This window comes from Streptopelia decaocto (genome assembly GCF_964273445.1).
Source record: "Streptopelia decaocto genome assembly, chromosome: 2".
In the NCBI taxonomy this organism is placed as follows: Eukaryota; Metazoa; Chordata; class Aves; order Columbiformes; family Columbidae; genus Streptopelia; species Streptopelia decaocto.
The window spans coordinates 46,314,304-46,336,842 of record NC_138655.1 but is presented as its reverse complement, the minus strand read 5'-3'; the positions used below and the strand labels follow the sequence as shown (position 1 = coordinate 46,336,842).

The following is a 22,539-nucleotide window of genomic DNA, read 5'->3' as shown; positions in this document are numbered from 1 at the left end:
TTCAGATGTTCTTGTGGTCTAATGAAAAAAACACTGCTTTTTTTCCCCAAATGAATATGTTACCTCTTTAATGACAACCCCATTCTGGTCTGAGTGCTTCACGTCTGTTAACAATGCACGTGGAACTGAGTTCTTTGCACCTGGAAGTAAACAAGTAGACTTATATTTTAATTCAAACTAATCAGTTCTGAAAGTCCATATTCTTTACAGTAATATTCATTAAGCTCTTCTATTATAGTTGGTGCAAGGAGAAAACTGGTAATTGCATTCAAAGCAATGATAAGTTACCATTTTAATGCTTCCTTACATTGTGAGTAATTTATAAATCACTCGGTATCTTCTCAGCGAAGCTTGCCTTCTGTTTTTAAAACGTACCTTTTCGTATCCAACAAAGGGTTTCAGTGCAATAAGAATTAAGGTGTGTCTCATAGCTTTTACCTCCAAGCAATAATGATGTTGTCAAGCGTTTCAGGTGAGACCAGCCCAGGATTTTGGGGTGGGGAAAGACACTCTGTTATACAGCATCTTCAGTGCTTCCCTCAGAGGGAGGCAGAGACACCTTGAAGGGCTGAGTATAAGGACATCTACCGAGTGTCTTTTTAAATAGACACCAGAGTTGGGGGGGGGAGGGGAAAAAGGAACAGGCTTGTAACCATAACTCAGTTGGACTTGTATCCAAGCAGTCAGATGCCATGGATTGGCTGCCTCACCGAACGGCTGCTTTTCTTTTCCTTTTGTTGGTAAGTCAGATTTTAAAACAATATTTGTAAACTCTGTGATTATGCCAGTTGAGTGTTCCTCAGAAGACCATTAAATTTTACAGTGTAAACTACCTCCCAAAAAAATCTTGTGAAATTTAGCATAAAAACAAAGCTGTGCTTATTTTAAGCTGCACTTCTGAAGATTTTATACAAATAATTTAGGTTTTCATTAAATACTGACAAAAGTTTCTCTTGATTTTGACTTTCTGCACTCTGTTGATGTTGAATATGTGACTTTCTATGTTTAATGTATGACTTTTCGGGTTACTTTTGTCTGTGGCTACTAATTAAGGAGTCACTGTTATTAATAGAAGTCTTATCATTATAAAAATCCTAATAACTTGACTGGTTATCATTTGGTTCTATGTCTTTCTTTTTTGTATCAGTTGAGGGAATATGAAGAGCAAATCTCTTTTCCTAAACTGATTATTAAGAGCGCTTCAGAGCTGACCAAATCCTACAGCTATATTCAAGAGAAAAACATTAAATTTAGTGAAGACCTTAGCTGAGTAAAAATCAAGACTCAACCTATCATTTCACAGTACAAAGAATACCTGTCTTATAGTGCATTAGTGTCTGAGCTGCCATGTGCTGAACAAGTGAATGCGTGATGAAAGTGTTGCTCTTTGGATTTGTTTTTCTCACTGTAAAAGGAAAGTTGTGGCTCTGGTCAAGTAGCATAGTTGTACGATGTGTTCATCAAGTCATGGAAATTACACAGAAAGGACTTAAAAGAATTATGGAGGCCCTTCTACTCTTGCAGTCTGATTTTTGCGTGGATTATTTTTACTTGTCTGTGCTGCTTTGGTGAAATTAGGTAGAGGTTTAAGCGCTGAAGATTGAAAAAAGTAGGATTTCTTTTGTAGTTATGTCCTTCTGTGGTTTTCACATAATTTCACTTTTTACACAATGTTTTAGTAAGTGTGAATGTTAGTTAACTTCTTGTTAGTGACCGCTCTAGAAGTGTTATAGTCAGGGAAAAAGTGTTTGTTGTTATAGAACATGAAATCTTAAAACTTACTTTGAAAATACAATTCATTAATTTTAGGTGACAGCTCTGCAGTCAGTAAAGTAGAAGCAGCCAACATAGGGCAGCTGCAAAGCAAACAGTAACAAAACTTGGCAAAAGCAAGTTATGGTTCGGATGAGTTTCTGCACGTTTAACGCAGCACAGAGAGATTGACATGTAGCACATCACACTGACACTTCTGAATTTTCATGTAGCGTTAGTGGCTCCTCGTTTTACTCAGCTACCTGGTGATGCATACTCCTCATGTGCTGAAGTTCAAAAAAACCTTGACTGTACTGTATCTAAGCTGTCCATTCAAAAGAGATTTTACTGCTGTATCTTCTCTTGGCAACTCTGGAGACATTTTAATTCTTCCAGTATATTATTGTTACAGTTGTAACTGATGCAGGATATGTGCTGGGTCAGGAAGAAGGAGCACTTGTGAAAATTGCCATTATGTTTTTATGTCTATCAAATATTTGAACTTTTACTACACAGTGGAAGCAATTGTTGTCATCTGTTCTGCACAGCAGTGTTCATGGTGGCCTGTAAGGCTTAATATCTTCTTTCAGCACTTTATAGAAAGCTGATGGACAAACCACAGAGATTAAATATATTACAAATTACGTATCCAATTTTAGTGTATGCTGAGAAACAGTCTTGGCTTTCAGTTTGATTAATGTTTTGTGAAAATCACCTGTCTGAATGGTATGTCTGGTTAAAAATTGCTGTGGAATGATACATACTTCAGTACTCTACTACACTTTCAAAAAAAAAGAAAATTTACCAGGCCTGAAACTAATAATTTTCTACATGCATTTCACCATTGGTGGGACTGATTCTGCAACACTTGCTCACGTGACTTCAAAGGCGTTATTCTCATGAGTAAGGGAGTTCTGTTTGTGACACTTGCACAGACACGTTTTATGGAAATAACCTGTTTGATCAGGTATGACTCTTCTCCTGCCAGCTATCATGTGACAGCTAATAATTGTAAATTAACCACATCTCTTATATGCACTTTTGTCTGGCTACATTTTCCCATGTGTTATCTACACTTCTCTGTTTTGTTTTTTTGGGTTTTTTTTTCACAATTAGGCTATGGTTACACCTCTTACTCATAACTTGGTTGCACATAAAAATACTAAGGAGCCAAATCCTCTTCTTGCATATGCATATGAAACTTCTGCCAGGATATAGCTAGCAGCCTGCAGGCTCTTCTGCCAAAGAATTTTGTCGTAGAAATAGAAGTTAAATAATTCCACATCCAGGAATTATCACCTAAGGTTGGGTTCTTAAATCTGCAGTTTAACGTTCCTAAGTAAAAATGAACCATAAACAAACATGCATTTGCAGATAGAGCACTCTAAGCTATATTAGAATCCAAATTTATTGAGGAGATTTATTGAGAATTAGCATAACTAATTTGAAAAACTGGAATTTGAATCATAATGACACACACACTGTATTGAAATTACTTTTCTGTTCATTTTTCCAATATTTAAGCTCAGTTACTGTATGGAAATTTATTATTTCTGTATAACTCATCAGAATATAAACAATCTCAGTGGAAGCTTTTCCAAAGTGGTCACTTCTTTGAATAACCATATTTTAAAATAAATAAAGCTTTGGAGTATCTTCTTATGACTGACATGAGCATTGTCATACTCCTGCTGAAATAGCAACGGATTGTCCATCCAGGGTGTAATATCAAACCTTGACGTCAGTTGCTAACAGAGAAAGCAATAGAAACACCTCACTTCTGCAGAATTAGAATACAAAATTCCAGAAAAATTACCCTGAAAAACTTCCACTTAAAGTTGGAAGAAACACATTCATTAGTGACCTACAAAAACAAAAATTACAGACAAAACCACATTCATGTTTCAATTTTAAAGTGATCAAATGGCTTCTTTTTAAAATATGAGAGTTTGTCTTATGTTTTGACTCTGCTTCTCATTATTTAATATGCACTGATTTGTCCTTTTTTTAAGAGATACAGAATGAATAAAGGGAAGGGTTCGTTATTTCAACCCTTTACTAGTCAGGGCTTTGACTGAGTAAGAAAGATCCAAAAGTCCCAAAATGCTGACACAATCAGAGCTACTATGGCACCATAATGACTAATATAATATGTGTGAGTTCTCAGCACTCCTCCCATCCAGGCCAATAACAATACCGCTGTTAACTTCAAAGGAGGAGAAGCAGATCCAATATGAATAATGCCAGGAAGATGTTAAAGGCGTGTTCAGTCATTTAGATTTGAGTAGGTGGAGGAGGGAGGATTCCATAATTGCGTATAATATTGCTTGGCAGTCAATTAATGATTAGTTAATTCTTGTTTGTAAATTGCTTTGAAGGTGCAAAGAACCTAATACGTCCTATGGGCCTAATTCTGTTCCCAGTTACATCAGAATAAATCCAGAATAACTCCAGTGTGACTCTAAGGCGTCATTTTGGACAAAAGGTTCAGGCTCTGTATCATTATAATAACAGACAAACTTCCAGACAGGCCACTATGTGAATGACAGTCACTGTACAGATAATTCCTGCCCACACCTCTCCCAGCCCAAACCAGAAGCAGCTTGTGCAACGAGCGTCTAGCTTCTCGTCAAAGTTTCCATTTTGTCGCAGTCTCTCAGACTAACAGGACAGCATATCTTGATACCGCTCTGATCAGCTTGCCTACCCCAAGGACCTGAGGTTGCATCCCACACATTTCTGTGGCTCCTCTTGCTTTAATTATTGTTAATCACCGAATCTACGGAAAGTACTTCATGTAGTTATTCAGATACTAGATTAGAAGGGAAATCTGTTCACTACCTGTAAGCATGCCAGAGTTAGCTTCTAGAAGACAGTACTTCTCTGGTGGAAATAGCACTGGAAAAAAGGGTTTGCATGGCAGAGAAATATTAGAAATAGACAGCTGGGGTGAGGGGAGCCTTCTAACTGCTGATGACAGTGGAGAACTGGAAACCATTAGTTGAGGAGGCAGAGGAACCTCCATCTGTGGATCAAGTTGGATATGTATCACTCCAGAATTGCTGAGGTTTAACTTGACAACTTTGTCTGGTGTCTGCCCACACTCCTTCCTACAACAGAGCAGTGACTGAGAGAGACATACCAATTGCAGACATCAAGTTAATCAGATCAGCCTTTTCAAACACCATCACATTCTGTGCTAAGGACTTTCGATTCAAAACCATCAGGACCTGTTTCAAGTTCTTCCATAAGCAACAGGTAGCAGAATGGATTTTTCCTTCGTCAGCACAACTGTGGAAATATGGGGCCTAAATTTACAATTCCCAGTAATACTGATGAACAAATTCCTGACATTCCCATTATTGGTGCTCAAGAACAACAAACTCCAGTGTAAAATGTATATTCTTCACTGGTTGACAACAAAATTCCCTAAAGGCTGAAAGCAAGCATTTTATGAACATTAATGTTCTTAAAGAACAGAATTTTTTACAGGTGTAACTCTTATTTCAGAGATACTCAACACAGTTTTTCAGTCAGGCCTTCTGAGTATGAGAGTAATGTGCCTTGGATGTGAAATATTAGTTCCAATGTTGAATAGCAGAATATGCCACAGGATGCAGACAGCAGACAAGATTCACTAACGTTTCACTGGGAGGTGTATACCCATACTTTTCTGGGTCAAGACAATTGCTTGCATACCAGAAGGGATTCCAGCCTGAGGGTAGAGAGGATTTCACTGTACTCGCCAAAGGAGGGTCTGCTCTGCCTGCAGGATCAACTGATAGGAGATGTTGAATCAGTGCTCCTTCTGGCAGACTTTATCACTCAGCTTCTCTGGTGAGGGTGTGATGTGCCCCTTCCATTCTTCCATGTTTCTCCAGGCTCCACAGGGGCTTATAAAAAGACAGGCCTGAGCTTCCACTGAGGTGAAAAAAACCCTCAGTTTAAACAGAGCCTGATATTGTCCCTTTCTGAGATGAGTAATGGCTGCGCATGAATTTGAACCCCATTCTGCATCTGAAGATTTAAATAGCAAAATACGTACATAACGTAATGATTTTCCTACAGAGTACTTTTCTTAACCATTTATGTCAATAGCTTTCTCAAAGAAACAAGAACAAAAATTCTTACTCTATGAATAGTCTGATAAATTTCAAGGTACTATGCACAGCAAATGGAGAAATCCACAGTCTAAATTCCCTCATTCAGAAGCAGATTAGGGCAGCTGTTATGTGCTGAGGTCTCAGGGAATGTTCTGAGCAAGACCAGGTCATTGGAGACATTCCTTTGTAAATGATAGATGGTGGACCTCTTATAGAACATAGGTAAATGGGGAAAAAGGGGGGAGAGGCAGGAAGGTGAAGCTGCTGTTCATTGATCACTTGCTTTTAAGGGGTTGTTTTACCATGAAGTAAGTGGGAAAAAGTCTGTGGCCATCTTCCAGCATTGACAGAACAGTGCAATACATTTGAAATGAAGAAAGTCCCACGAAGTAAAGCTACCATAGAGTAAAAGATTGTCATCGATTTCATCCAAGTATAACTGACATGAAGCCCACAGATAAAACACATCAGGAAAAAAAAAAAAAAAGTGCTATTGAAAAGCACCAGGAAATTATAAGGAAAATGAAAAATTGATAACTATAGTTGTTAACCACATTTGGTGAGAAAAGAGAAACTCTGCAACACTTTTTGAGTTACCTGGATATTCTGTTTCTCCCAATGATGAATGAAGCAAGCATCCAATCCTGCAAATCCCATATTCTTCACTCTTTATCATCTGAAGTGAGTAGAAGCAGGTCCTAAACCCAAAAGAAATGCTCCGAAGAGATACATTCACCAAGTGAACTTCATTACCACAACTTATTTAGGAATAAAGTTAATTAAAGAGTGCTTTCTTCTAAATTGTGCTAATCAAGAAATTGAGGATTCTCTATTATTTTCCTTTTAAAGCAATTACATATTCCATCCAGTCCTGCCACCTCTATTTGCTCAAGACTTTGGTTGCATAGTTAGACTTCAAGTCAAAGCTCACTGCACTCCAGGGATATCTGCCTGATGACTGCAGCTGTCTTTCCATCTTACGTTGAATCTCTTGTACCTCATTAGGAACTTTATAGAAAACATTATCATTCTTTTTTGGTTAAACTACGTACTGAAGTACTCCAGGTCTACCGTGGACTTCCTAAATAAAAAATAAATTAAAAAAGAAAAAAATAGTAAATTATTTTAAATAAATACTCCTCCTTTTCTAGTTTCCTAGACATACATTTTAATGACAACTCTTGCCATCACTTCTCTCTTCAGCTGATGTGTTCCAAGCTAAAAATCAGTGCGAAAGTTGTCTTTTGATGTAGGTATAACTTGAAATATGCTATGGCACCTTCATCCAAAGTTCTACCTTGAAAGACAGAATTAATTATGAAGGTATTAACTCTCAAGGAATTCAAGTGATGGATATAGAAAATAATTAATTGGACAAAGTCGTTTATGGAAATCTTGTGCCTGCTACCTAGATAGGTTATTGCAGTAGACTTGGTAAAAAGTACTGCTCCAGTCCTGCAATATATGTCAGCTGGGGTTTGCTTACTGTGTTTTGTCCTACATTTTTATATGCCTATCTTCTTATTGTTCTTGCAGGCACTCTTGGATTTCAGCACAGGATTTCATGTAGAGGTAATATATATTTCTTTAGAAACTTATTTTCTGGTCAAATTAAATGTAACCAATGCAAAAATGAAATGGAAAATACTGAAATAAGACATTTCTGAACTTGAAGATTGAAAACATATTTAAATATTAACTAGCTGCAGGTAATAACCTGTTCAGCCTCTCAAGAGAAGTTCTCCTGAACCTAAATAAGTATCTCAAACACAGGAATAATTTTAAAGTAAACATTTACAGTCTTCGAGTTTGGGACTCACAGACAGTAAAAGGTACATGATCTATAAAAATTCCTTTTCTCCTCAGTGTTGGAGATTCTAAATGTCTATATTAATTCAAAGTGTATTGATATTACTGGTCATATGAAACTGTAACTGTCTCTCAAAGGTAAAAGAATGGGCTGGAAATGGAACAGCAAAATGGAAAACCTTCAGAAGACAAAAACGTGAATGGATCAAATTTGCTGCAGCTTGTAGAGAGGGTGAAGATAATTCTAAGAGGAATCCAATTGCCAGAGTAAGTAGAAAGAAAAGTAAAAGCGTTCACTGACAAGGAAGATTTTCTACAGGCAGGATGATACAAGCAGAGAGATTTGAAAGTATATTTGCTTAGAGTAGTCAAAGCAGGGAAAGTAAAATATAAGAAAGATGATGCAATATTTCCAGCTCTGCTGAGACAGTCTCATAAGGTGAACCCAGGCAGCTCCTGAAGAGTGACCAAAAGCTTCCCAGAACATTGCCATCAGTCTGCTTCCAAGACAGCTCCAACCACAGTCTCTTCATGTGCAGCATCTGTGTACTAAATTGTGATATTTTTCTGTTCTCTCTCATTCTGAGAAACCCTTGAGCAGAAGCTCAAGGACAGCACATGACTTGTGGGCAAATATCTTTCCGTCCTCTCATCATGACCATACCCTTACTGAGGTCCAGCCAAAGTGTGATAGTCTTGGAATTTTCTCTTTCCTCTTCCCTGCCAGAAGATTTAAAGGAAATAGAAAACCTGTAAGCACTTAAGGGAAGATGGATCTCTAGGCTGGCTGTTTTGTAGAAGAGCCGTCAATTGGTTCTGTCAGCTGAACCATGTGATATGTGTTTGAGAGACAAACTGAAATTATATAGATGTTTCTACAGGAACTGATATTAGCAAAAAAAAAAAGGCCTGCATGTATCCTCTGTAAACTTGCACAAATTGTAATTACCTGTTATTGTAGATCCGATCAGACTGTGAAGAAAACAATCCAATCACATACAGCATCTCTGGAGTTGGAATTGATCGTGCCCCCTATGGAATATTTGTTGTTAACCCAAGAACAGGAGAAATTAATATAACATCAATAGTGGATAGAGAAGTAACCCCAGTATTTGTTGTAAGTACTCCCCTTTTTCTTTTACCTTTATAATGGTGGATCCAGGGTGGGGCAGGGAGAGCAGAAGGAGACAAATTCATTTGTTTCAGATTGTTTGCCCTACTTCACTTTTGGTTTTAAAATGAGTAAATCTCTTTATCTAGATACGTTGCTTTGCTAAACACTCACTGACTGGTGTAGATTTGGAACCACCTCTTGAACTTCGAGTCAGAGTTCTGGATATAAATGATAACCCTCCTGTATTTGCACAAACTGTATTTACAGGATCTATTGAAGAAAGCAGTATGGACAGTAAGTAACTATGTTATGCCTATTATAGTATAGTTAGTGAAGCTCCCAGAATAGAGTTAATATAAACCTGGGGTGCTCATTCTACTTTTTTCTTAGGCAATGCTTAGGCCTGCTGCAGAGGAAGGAGTGAGAGAAGCTTCTCCAAGTGCTAGTGGAGCTGGGGCCCAAGCTCACTAACTAAAATTAAGCACTGATGCTCCCTTCCTCCTTTCCTCCCAGACATGAATGTGAATGTCCCAGTTTCTAACCATACCATAATGCAAATTATTTCAAATGCGAAATAATTAAAATAAAAAATCAACATTACATTTACACTTATTTCCTTTGAGGGTATATCAAATACATTTTTTTCTATATTTAAGGTTTCAAATATTTGTATTTGTAGCCTGAGTGTTACAATTGCATTAGAATATCACTAAATACACGCTTACTTAAAACACTAATATGATTCTTTTTACCAAAAGTAGAGCAATCAACATTAGACATGCAAATAGTACTGAGGCAATTTTGCCTAATGCTCATTTTATACTTTCTAGAAATTCTCATTTAACTGTGGAGATTTCTTATGTGAATATCTACAAGCAGAGTACTTACTGGTTTTACATAGTCCCTATGATGACTTAAAGTAGTTCAGTGAAAATCTGCATTACTCCATCTGACCTTAATTTTTAATGCATTTTAAAGTCATAAACATTTAGTCAGAACCAGTGCTACAAAATTAAACTTTTGTTTTTCTCTGCAAATGTCAATGAATGGACAGCATTCTATCATGTTTATACACCAAGTTTGAGCAATGTCTTGATGAGCAGAAAAAAAGAAGTTTTCTGATTTGTTTTTTTCATTATTATTTTTTATTTTTTAGATACACTGGTGATGAAAATAATTGCAACAGATGCAGATGAACCTAATCACTTGAATTCTAAAATTGCCTTCAAGATAGAGAGTCAAGAACCTTCAGGTCCACCCATGTTCATTATGAACAAATATACTGGAGAACTCCATCTTGCAAATTATCTTGATAGAGAGGTAACATTTCCCTTTCCAAAGTTAAATAACATGACGTTGTGGTGTATATGTGTTAAGGGGGGCAGGGAAAGGGGGGAAAAAAAGGCTGTGTGTTTTACAAAACTTAAAGGAGAAACGCTTTTCTTCTATATGTTACAATAAAGCATCTAAGGCAAATTCCTGCATTGGGAAATAGCAGGAAGACATGAGTATTTGTAACATGTAAGATGTACAGGTGGTCCCTCTAACATGCTCATTTTTCTTTCTCTGACAGCAACATAGCAGCTACACTCTTGTTGTGAAAGCTTCCGACCGGGATGGAGCTGCTGATGGAATATCATCCCTTTGTAGCTGTAACGTTAAAGTTATTGATGTCAATGACAACTTCCCAACTCTTGCTCAAAGCTCGGTATGTTTTGAATACCAAAAGCAACATTACTGTTTTGAAATCCTGTTCAAAAGCCCAGCTGATAACAGAGCCCTTACTACCCCACACAGTGCTTTCACATTTGAATGCCCTGATGGATTAAGAGACATGTTTCCTTGCAAAAAATCCAACTGGTCACTTGCACACCAATTCTGATAACATACACCTAGATTATTTTTGTATTCAAAGAAGTCAGTCCTGACACTGACTTCTCTGTATTCAGAGAAACCCAGTCATGGAGGCATCCAGACCCATGAAATATGACCAGATTACATAGATTAACCTAAACTTTGCATAGTCTATTTTTTATAGAAAGCACAAATCCATTTCCTCTAAACTGCCTCTGCAAACACTTGATGTGAGACAGCTCTTCGGATTTGCAAACAGAATCACAATTTACCTTGAACACATGATTTTTATTAAATTTGCATGAGTTATGGGCAAGACATCCTTCAAAAGAATCAGATGTGTTTTCCTCACATTACATATTTTAGTGTTTGCTAATAGGTATTTATCTGTCATTTCAGTTCTCAGCAAGCATTTCAGAAAACTCACTCAGTTCAGAACTGATACGAATACAAGCTCTGGATGCTGATGAAGAGTTTACAGACAATTGGCTAGCAGAGTTTTTCTTTATATCCGGTAATGAAGATAATTGGTTTGAAATTATTACAGATCGAGCTACAAATCAAGGAATCCTTAGAGTCATTAAGGTATGGATAAATACTGTGATTCAACTGATGAAATAATAATCTTAGAATAGTTTTAATTAATTGTCACAAAACTACACAAGTAGTAAAAATGTTGTCAGTCAACTATTTTAAATAGAAAGTATTCAAATAAAATTAATGGAATTTTTATTTATTATCTAGTTCTCTGTGGTTTCTCTTTTAGGAATTGAATTATGAACATCTCCAAAGTCACTCACTGGTTATCGGTGTCAGGAACGTAGCTGCCTTCCACCACTCTGTTGCGCACGACTTCCAAGTGACGGGAACACCCCTTACCATAGAAGTAGTCAATGTGAAGGAACCGCCAAGATTTCATCCATCTTCAATTGTGTTTTCTGTACCAGAAAATACAAGAGTGAATTATGTTGTGGGAACATACACAGCCATCGATGAGGACACTGGAGCTATTGCATCTAATGTTGTGTAAGCTCTCCCTGCTTAACTCCCTGGGTGGAATAATTACTTTAATTGAGATTTCAGTGCGATGAGGAATAAGTATTTGAAAGGGTGCTTAAAAAATAATAATAAAAAAGAGTTAATAGATTAGTAATAGAATAATAGCAAGAGAATAATATTTTCTTCAGCCCAATTTTATGCTATGATCGCTTTTGTTTCCTGACCTACTGTCCTTAGCCTTGGGCACAAGATAAAGAAAATATAGTTTTTCTGACAGGCTGTAACTTAAATAAATCAGAACAGTTTGGTGGGGTTTTTTTCCTAGCCCAACATAAGAATTTTTTTTCTTGTAACTTTTGAAACGTTTGCTACAAATAGAGATTTTTTTTTCTCTCCTCTAAAAAGGCAAGTAGAAAACCACAATAATGGGCAATATTATACAATCAGAATAAAAGAGTTGACTACCAGCTCATTCTATAGTAATATATATATATATATATAAGGTATTTATTTCTGCTTAAATTAATGATAATTAATAGGACCATAGTTTGCTTTTTAATGTATGGAGAAGTAAATACATCCAATTTCCAAATATTTGAAAAAAATTCATTAAACAGAGAAATATGTAAGCAAATGCCACTGCAGAAAATTATAGGAAGAGCTGTGAAGATTTCACTTTCGGACTACAATACCACTTTCAAAATATAATGGATTTCTATGCAATTATTTTATTACAAATTATTTTTCTGGTCTACATCTTATGAAGTGTGCAGGAAATTTGCTTGAACAGTGTGAAATGCAATATGACCTAGTACTGCCTAAAACAAAATATTCCAGAGTGACAAATATTATTTGTAAAATGAATATGTAATGCAGATGTTCATAACATAATGCTGAGTATTTTCATTTCCTCAAATACAGATATAGTATAGGACGTGATCCAGGTGCCTGGTTCAAAATCAATCAAAACACTGGTGAAATCACACTGAACAGAGTTATTGACTGGGAGTCAATCTATGTAGTCAATGGGCAGTACAGAGCAGAGGTTCTGGCTATCACTAGAGGTAAGAAAATAGAGTAATTTTTTCTGAAACAAATCTCTATTTTTTCCAGATTTCTCTTAATGTCTTTTCCTAGATTTCCCACCTGAACTGCATTATTTACAGTGTCAAAATTCCCTCTTGACCACAAGTATCTTCTTTTTACAGGGGTTCCTCAATATACTGCTACTGGCACAGTTGTGCTTTCAATACAAGACTTCAATAAGAATTGCCCAACTATTAATACTGAACTAAGGAAAGTATGTATGCATTCCCCCTCAGTGATTATCTCAGCAAAGAATGCGGATAGTGGTCTATATGCTACTCCTTTTACATTCAGCATACATGGTGAACCTCAAACTACATGGATTATCAGATCAATAAATGGTAAATTAACTTACATTTTATTACAGAATAAACCATATTAATAAGGTCTTATCTAAGACAGCAGATTAGGATAACCTTTAATAACAAACAAAACAGTTATTAGAGTCAATTGTAATTTCAAATGTGATTTTATGCACATATGAATCCAAGAAGTTGCTCTGAATTTGCATGTGTATATATATGTATTTAAAAAATCATATTAGAACTAGAATCAGAATCATTATATGTGTTTTACCTGGTTATCATCTTTTAAAGGAAACAAAATACACTGATAAAAATAGAGCAGCAAAACTGTACTTTACTTGAGTGTAGCTAAGATAAGCACCTCTATTGGTCTAAACCTAATGAGGTAATTCAAAGGGAGTAATTTGATACCTTTTCTTTTTTTGATATTATCAAAAAAAATCTAGACACATGATAAAACTCTCAAATTTATTTATTTATTAGACTATAAATTATAAGTTGACAAAGCTTTACTTTTATGAGAGGCATACGAAAATGGCAAATAAAGATTAAAGCTTTTGCAATCTATTGTACAAACGTTGATCAACAGCCAGTTGAACGTGAGCCAGCAGTGTGCCCAGGTAGCCAAAAAGGCTACCAGTATCCTGGCTGCTTTCAGGAACAGTGTGACCACCAGGGCTAGGGAAGTGATTGTCGCCCTGTACTCAGTATTGTTGAGGCCTCACCTTGAATCCTGTGTTCAGTTTTGGGCCCCTCGCAACAGGAAAGACATTGAGGTGCTGGAGAGAGTTCAGACAAGGGCAACGAAGCTGGTGAGGGGTCTGGAGCACAAGTCTGATGAGGAGCGGCTGAGGGAACTGGGGCTGTTCAGCCTGGAGAAAAGGAGGCTGAGGGGAGACCTTATCACTGTCTACAACTACCTGAAAGGAGGTTGTAGCATGGAGCGGGTTGGTCTCTTTCGCCAGATAACAAGAGATAGGATGAGAGAGAATGGCCTCAAGTTGTGCCAGGGGAGGTTTAGATTGGATATTAGGGAAAATTTCTTCACAGAAAGCGTTGTTAAGCAGTGGAACAGGCTGCCCAGGGAAGTGGTTGAGTCACCATCCCTGGAGGTGTTTAAAAACATGTAGATGGGGTGCTTACGGACATGATTCAGTGCCAGACTTAGGTTATGGTTGGACTCGATGACCTCGAGGGTCTCTTCCAACCAAAATGATTCTATGATTCTAAGAAAAATATTCTAGTCAGTGCCCAGTGAAGCTTTTCCTTCCAGCTTCCTCCAGTAGGACATGACAAACTAATGGATTAATCAAATCTCATACATTACTAAATGACAGCATTTGCATAATTTACTGTATGCACAGAAGACTATATTACATGGTAAATAACACAGTTACAACTACTCTTGTGTATTTGTCCTAAACAGATGCAAATGTGTAACTTGAAGTATTTTAAAATTATTGAAAAATCTTTTGAAAAACACATGTAAATTCCATGTGAGAGAAAAAAAAATCTATGAAATTTGCAATGTTTATATTCACTGTTGGGTGAGTAACAATCAGGAAAAACAGAAGTAGATATAAAAACGTATATTTGCCCCTTTTATATTTCTCAGGTTAAAAAATTATGACTACACTGATCAAGCTTAGGTTTTCCAAAAGGAAAAACTAGCACAGATGAATATGATAAGTTTCAGCTTTGAATAAATACCGTAGACATATAAGTAACTGAAGATCTAAGAATGGGAACACTGAGTCTTCATTCTGTTCTATGAACATTACTCACTAAAATTAAAGATTTGTACAGTACTTACAGTCAATATTTTAATCTGAATATTTTTCTCTTTCCACTCCTCCCCCCTCCCATAGCTTCATCTGCAGAACTAGTGAATCAGAACATGGATTTTTACTATTATAGGATCTATGTCACCGTAAGAGATAGCCAAGGCCGACGCTGCCCTAAACCACATATAATTCCTGTGCAAGCTTGTCAGTGTGATAGTCGTAATTACTGCACCAGTGGGGCGACAAAAATAATTATCATTGGTGGGGGTGGCAGTGCCGGTGGCGGTGGCAGTGCTGGTGGCGGTGGTGGTAGCAGTGCCGGTGGCGGTGGCAGCGCCGGTGGTGGTGGCAGCACCGGTGGTGGTGCCGGTGGCGGTGGCAGTGCTGGTGGTGGTGGTGATAGTGGTGGAGGATACCAGGGAGGTGGAGAAGGAACAGGACAAGAAGGTGGTGGTACTGGAGGAAAAGACTATGATAACTACCCAGAAGCAGCGGGCGATTACACTGGAACTGATGAATATACTGAAGCCACTGATACTTATTATGGAAGTGGAACTTATGGCAGAGACTTGGGATCTTCTACTACACTTAGCGGTTCTGCCATTGGTCTGATGTTTCTTGGTGGATTAATATTTGTTTGTAAGTATAAAATTAAGAAAACAGTTTTATAAAGTTTCTAAACTTTTTTTAACTCTTCTAAAATAAGGTGACTTTTCCAGTTGTTTGTTAACCTGTTGGCTCCCATGGGCCATTTGCCAGAGAAAAAAATGTCTTTTCAATTACAAGAATTTCTCTATGTTTTATATTCTACATATTTATATATTTCATTCAGAAATAACTATTTCCTTCTTAAGACTTAGGGTTTATCTTTTTCCCTAAGGTCTTACCCAGTTCTCAGACCATTAGACAGGGTAAAAATCTTTAGTAGAACATTTAGAAGGTTTTTTGGCAAAAGCTATCCTTGTCGCTTACAATTTAGATTTTACAATTCCTACTTCCATGACATTACTAAAAGAAATAGACAAGTATCAGTTCCAAGTTGGGTATGAAAAGATGAAAAGAACAAGCTTCTTCTGTACTCAAAGCCAGATTTCAGTAGTAGAAAAATAAATATAATCATCCTAAATTTTGAGCATTTTTGTCTATGGCTGCCAAAGATTACATCTATTAAAAAACAGTAGCATTTGTGATAACACTATCAAAACAGATCATTCATTCAATGTCCTAGTATTTTTAAAGAAATATGAGTTTCAAGGGTAGGAATTACTCAAGTTAGACTTCATAAAAGCAATTACTTTCAGACTACCACAATCAGATGTGATCATCCTTTTCTCATGGCCCAGGTATTGAACAATCAACATATGAAATTTCCCAATGGAAAAATGCTGACTGTAAAACCAGAGGAAAATTATTTTTCTCTGTATTTTTTGAAGAGTGGATTTTCATTTTGGTTTTGATCTTTGATTACTAGAACTCAAGAAACACAAAATTTTGAAGCTGCAAAAGGCTGTTTTGTTTGTAGTTCCCAGGTGATTAGCATTACAGGACAGACTGTCTTTCCACCTTTGGAAAACTCCTCTCCTAGTTGGTAGTCTGGAGTAAATATGTCCTTAGTCATGTAGTGTGAGGTAGCACTTTGTACACTGTTTAGTTCTTTCTCCTTTTCAGTTCACTTTGATGTTAAACTGAGCATTTTAGAGACAGCTTCGTCTGGTGTAGGCAACAGTCTCCCTCCACTCCCTCTGCAGTAATACCAGCTTACTAACTTAAGGACCTAAAGACAGTCAGAATTAATATTGCAGTGCCTTCTAAAATGTGCAATGTTTTCGATGTTGCTCTTTAAAGCATTCAGTAATTTCCAACACTGAGTTCTTGAAATAACTTAGCATAATACAGCACACTGAGAAACCTCACTCACTCTGTCTAAACATTTGTTAAAACTGGGGTTTGGGGTTTTCTTCTATTGTTTTTTTCAAATCAACCACTATGTATGTGTGATGAAAATTGCAACTGGAGCCTTAGCCAAAGATCATTGTAGCCAGATGGATATCTCTCCACTGATTCTCATATGTCTATTATTACTGATGCGTATTTCTTTTCAGTTACAATATCTGAAGAGACAAATGTATGCTTATATATAAAAATGAATAACACTGAATGACTTACGTAGCAAGACTGGTTCTGTTTGTTTAATTTTCATATGCAACTTATATTAATTCAGCTGAGATAAATCACAGTCTGTTCCCAGGTGTACAGTCTTAAATTTGGAGTAACAACCCTACTCCACCCCTGCTTTGCTCTCCTGTAACTAAAGGTACAAATTATTCTGAATTTCCAAATACATACATTTCCAAAAGCAGCTAATTATTCTGAAAGCCAGACTTGCAGGCTTTTGAAGCATTTAAAAAGACATATTTACAAACGTTGTCGAGCACCTGCCCTCTGGAAAAAGCAGCTATTCCTGTGAGTAAGAGATGTCCTAAATCCATGTTTCCTGTTTGCTTCCTGTTAAGTGATTCCAATTTTGATGTCAATGAGCGACTGTTGTGGCTGTGGACCTGGTGCTGCAGCTGGAGTTGGAACTGGATTTGAACCTGTACCTGAATGCACAGAAGGGGCAATTCATCCATGGGGAATAGAAGGTGCACAGCCTGAAGACAGGGTGAGTACATCCCACGTTTCTAAAACCCGGAGTAACTCATATTTGCAGAAAAGACTACATCTGATCAGAAGCATGGAAGTGATTGTAGCATTGTGTCATCTTCTAAAAGAAGCCCAGCATTGTCAACAATTCCCAGGCAGATATAAAAAGTGATTCTTAATTAACATTTGCAGATGGCGTTTGTGTGTTTTAGTTATGTTCAGTTAGGTCAGCCCAGCACGTTGGTGTTACTATTTTCTCAGCCGAAACACAACAACTAGTAAGCTTTTTCAGTGCAAATTAGGACAAAATAACAGAAACCATCTTCACTGATCACTTTTCACCTTGACAATGAAAAAAACTTGGATGGAATCTTTTTGGTGGTGGTGGTTGTTTTTGTTTTCTGGAGATGGTAATTTATAGCTACCATTAACAGTTTAGACTGCTAATTCCTTAATGTGATTCACAAAGTCTTGGTCTTCATGTGACAATTTCAAAGTCATAATTCAAGAAACCAAAATGTTGTTTTCCAGGATGTCTCACACATTCTTGCTCCAACAACAGCTGCAGGAGGTGATTTTTGTGAACCCTCTGGTAAGGCAATTGTAACATTTTCTATGTGTGCTGTCATAAAGCTGTCTTTCAAAACTTCATATCTTTTGATTCAAGGAACACTTTGGTGTCTCAGCTACAACCCGATCCTTCCAATCCTCCATCTACAGATAGTCAAACTGATGCTAGTAGGACTTCCAGTATGAATAAAGGATTGGAGATTTAAGCCTTTGAGCAGATTCATTTCTGTAAACTACATTTATTTTGAAATATCTGTCAAGGCCTTCAAATCTCAGGCAACTTATTTTTTTTATGATTCCAGCTAGTAAATGGAGGGTCTTTTTAAGACGTCAGTTTTAATAAAAATCAATCTTCAAGACAGAATAAGGAAATTTTCTTTCTAAACTCAGTGGTGAAAGGTTCATTTCTTCCCAATTTCCAGGGTCTGCTTCCCACAAGGGAGAATAGGACCTGTCAAGTAGCCAGTTAATTACTGTCCATTTATGCACTAGCCTAGATGGAAAGCTGGTACATACCACAATAAATTTATGCTTTTGAGATAAGGTTTCCCCAGTAATTTGATTGCCATAGAGAATAAGTCAAGGCCTGCAGGGCCACTTTCTCTTTTTCCCCTTTCCTTACTCCGCAACAGGAAGGAGGGATGCTGGCACAGATGCATTTTCACTAGCTTCTGACAGGAAGAAATGTCACTCTGCCGGACAACCTCTCTGTTGACTACTGATTATTCAAAAATGTTCTCATCCTTAAGGTAAAATCAAAAGAGAACATTTTGGGGCATAAGCATGAAGTTGAGAGTCTTTGTTCTCAGGGAGGTTCTGCTGCCATGACAATGGAAATGTTTAAGACTTACATATGTGTTATACTTTATTTCTATTGTTCAGTAACATTGTGGTGAAAGCCCCTGATTCAAAATCTATAAACTCAGACTAATGAGACTGAACAGGAAAAAAAAAAAAAAAAAAAAAAGCCTATGTTTCTTAATGTAATAATAGTCAAGACTACTGTATGCAATTGGTTTATTATATTACATGTCAATACTTAAGACCATTCCTTGCTCCTTATCATATATGAAAAATTCTGGAGAAGATAAGATCCTCTAAGCATGACTTCATAATTTATTGTAAAGGTCATTTTCATTCTGCATGGTGAACACTGGTGGTTATGATCAATTGTTGTTCTCCCAAATACCCATTACAATCTAACAACTAGAAAATGTGAAAGGAGTTACAAAGCTATTTCTTTTAGAAAAGAGTTTAAGGCAAAACAATTTTAACCCTGAAGAGATCATAAATATATATTTATATATTTGCATAAATATCCATAAGCATTATCTGATTTTCTAATGCAAATGCCATGACAGCATGTATATACACCAGACAGAGGAATCTCTCCAGCCAATTACACAAGTAAATCATTGATTTTCTAAAGTACATATGTACATGCACCCTAGCTTCAGGAATAAAACCAAGATCTTAGATGTCTGCTAAGATGTGCTTCATTTTTATTGCAGTTTCAATGCTTGTAACATGTGCATGGATCTATGACTAGAATTAGCCTAAAATACCTTTAGAAACTCTGTAGTGTCATTGTATCCTTTTTAAAAACAACTTTCAAAATCAGTGTAAATTTTTGCAGACCTTTTGCAGAAAGGATAACTTTTCTTTTCCTGTTTTCAGACATATATACAAACACATATGGAGGAGGAGGAGTAGTAGCTTCTGGCGTTGAAGAAACTACAGGGGTTGGCTATGGCACTGGTACTGGTTACGGAACAGCTGGAGGAGTTTCTGGAACAGGGGAAGTAAAAGGATCAGTTGGAGGAACAATAAAAGAGTACCGAGAAGGAGGGGTGAACATGGCCTTCCTAGACAACTACTTCTCTGAGGTAATTACCTGATCCTCTTTGCATTAAGTCTGTGAGACTACTGTTAGATTCTCCTCCCTGAGTTACATGGTGGAAATCCAAAATAACTTCACTCAAATTGAAACTTCCATGACATAAGACTGGTGTAAGAGCAAATCTGACCGTACTAGTAGGAAAAACAATGACACTAGTCATACTGTTTTTGAGCAGCTAGGATAGTAGATTTGGTTGCTCAATACCCTTTTTGTAAAACTGATGGGACAGAGTTATGGGTAGTAAGCAATTAAATTATTTCAGCTTCATAAGTGACCACTGAATGCATATATTTGCCACTTTTTCCAGAGTATAAGTAGATAATAACTTTGTGAAATTGTTCACACGTACTTTCTGTACAGCTTGTTTAATGAAGTGACCTTAATCCTCAAAGAACTATGAATACCACTTCACTTTCTCCCTTATTTTAATTGCCATTTCTGTTCCCTAAAAGGAAGTGAACTGCAAGCAAACAAATATGCAGTTTTGTAATTGGCAACGTATTTAATAGCCTTTACATATACAATGAAAAAATACTATGGAGTTTACATGATTAAGGGGATATATTTTCATTATTAGCATAAACTGTGAGGTATAAGTACTGTAATTGCATATATCACCAAAATATCAATTAATATATAAGGACTACTGTATTTCAAAATCTAAACAAGACTCAGTGGAGGACAGAGCATCCCTGAAACACTGAACATAGACTTCTCCCAGACTGCAATCTCCTGACAGCAGACCAAATTTGAGATGCTAAGTGCTTGCAGAAACAATAAAATATCAGTCGCATTTGAATAAAACCTATTTCAAGTTGAGAGAAATGTTGATGATATAATGTGCCCGGCTGATGTCCTGTTCTTCAAGGCAGTTGGGCCTTACTGTGGTCAGGGATCCCTTACTATGGTTTGAGTCCTCCTAGTTAAAAATGTGATGAAAAGTCAGTCTGTTCTACTTATTTTTTCTGTTTTTGCACACTACAGAAAGCGTTTGTGTATGCAGATGAAGATGAAGGTCGGCCAGCAAATGACTGCCTATTAATATACGATCATGAAGGAGTCGGTACTCCTGTTGGCTCTGTGGGTTGCTGCAGCTTTATTGGAGAAGATATAGATGAAACATATTTGGAGACATTAGGACCAAAATTTAAGACCCTGGCAGAGATCTGTCTGGGCAAAGAGATTGAACCATTCCCTGATGTCAACCCACCCTGGCCATCTGTTAACATCAGCTTTCCCAACCCTGAAAGTGATCTGAACCTCCCGCCACCTGGAACCACCATCATTGTCAATGGAAGTGCACCCATGCCTCCCCCAGCTGGCACTACAACGGTCATTACAGAAAACACCTACACATCTGGGTCAACCATACAGCCCCCGAGGCCAATGCCAGATCCTTTGCTCCACGGCAACATGACGGTGACTGAGACCTACACCTCCGGCTCCCCCTCTCTTTCTGTCGACCCTCTGCGTGCATCCAACGTTGTTGTAACAGAAAGGGTTGTTGGTCCTGCATCTGCCTCTGATTTGCGTGGCATGCTAGATATCCCCGACCTCACAGATGGGTCCAACGTTATCGTCACGGAAAGAGTAATCGCACCCAACTCCCGGCTCCCGACCTCTCTGAGCATTCCCGATTTGGTAGATGGGTCAAATGTGGTGGTGACAGAAAGGGTATTCAGGCCTGCCTCTGGCATGCCAGGCAGCTTAATAAATATTCCCGCAGAGTTATCCAATGCCCACAATGTGGTGGTCACTGAAAGGGTAGTGTCAGGGTCTGGGGTGAGCAGCCTGGGGGCAACAAGCCTAGGAGGAGCAAACCTGGGGGGCCTGAGCAGCACAGGTCAGATGCTCAGCGCTGACTGTCACCTTGGCCAGGCAATGGGCACAGCATCCCCCGGCACTTCCCGGAGAAGAGTGACAAAGTACAGCACTGTGCAGTACTCCAGCCAGTAAGGCCTCTGTCAGTGCCCCTTCCTGCCAAAATCGCCAATTTGCACCAACACTCATTAGCTGCCACCCACCAAGAATACAGTTATTAAGTGTAACTAGGAAATAGCGCTAAGGTTTCTGGGATTCCTACTTGTGTGAGGATCTCTAAAGGGTGCCCCATTTCAAGGTCAAATGCAGGACTTTGTCAGTGATGGGGAAGTTGAAGTTAGCTATAAATTTCTCTCCACCTAGCACTACAAGTGTACAAACACATACTAATGTTTTTGGAGAGAGATCTGATTACAAAACAGAGCACTGAGATGGGATCCTTGTGTGCATACCGTATCAGCATGAATTAATGTATCATAAAAAAGTATTAAAATACTGAGTGATCTTCCCCAATAAGTAGATTTGGGTTAATAGCCCCTCACTGAAAAGACAGGAAAAGAATGTAATTAATAATTAGTCAACTCAAGACTAAATAAGCACTTTGAAATGCATCACTTTACTTTGTATGTTAGTCAAGGAGCGCTACAAAATGGCACTTTCAATCATTTCTCCCATCACCAGCAATAGTTATAAATAATAATCATATAAACACAATACATTTTCATTGCTTTCTGAAGCTCTCAGTAAAAAAAACACTTTGCCATGGCCTACCATGTTGCTACTCTCATGGCGAGGAGCA

General features: G+C 37.5%; 1 protein-coding gene across 1 annotated transcript; it reads left to right on the top strand.

The window, feature by feature from the left end:
* Window positions 1-692: 692 nt before the first annotated feature.
* On the top strand, window positions 693-21,875 carry LOC309436522 (desmoglein-4-like; the record flags this gene model as incomplete). Its single annotated transcript, XM_082045772.1, has 16 exons — window positions 693-740; window positions 7,392-7,427; window positions 7,803-7,931; window positions 8,626-8,781; window positions 8,925-9,072; window positions 9,935-10,098; window positions 10,352-10,486; window positions 11,032-11,217; window positions 11,399-11,658; window positions 12,553-12,695; window positions 12,840-13,058; window positions 14,891-15,445; window positions 17,320-17,468; window positions 17,981-18,041; window positions 19,697-19,905; window positions 20,904-21,875. 16 exons carry the CDS (start codon window positions 693-695, stop codon window positions 21,873-21,875), a joined length of 3,570 nt encoding a protein of 1,189 aa, XP_081901898.1.
* Between the last annotated feature and the right edge of the window lie 664 nt (window positions 21,876-22,539).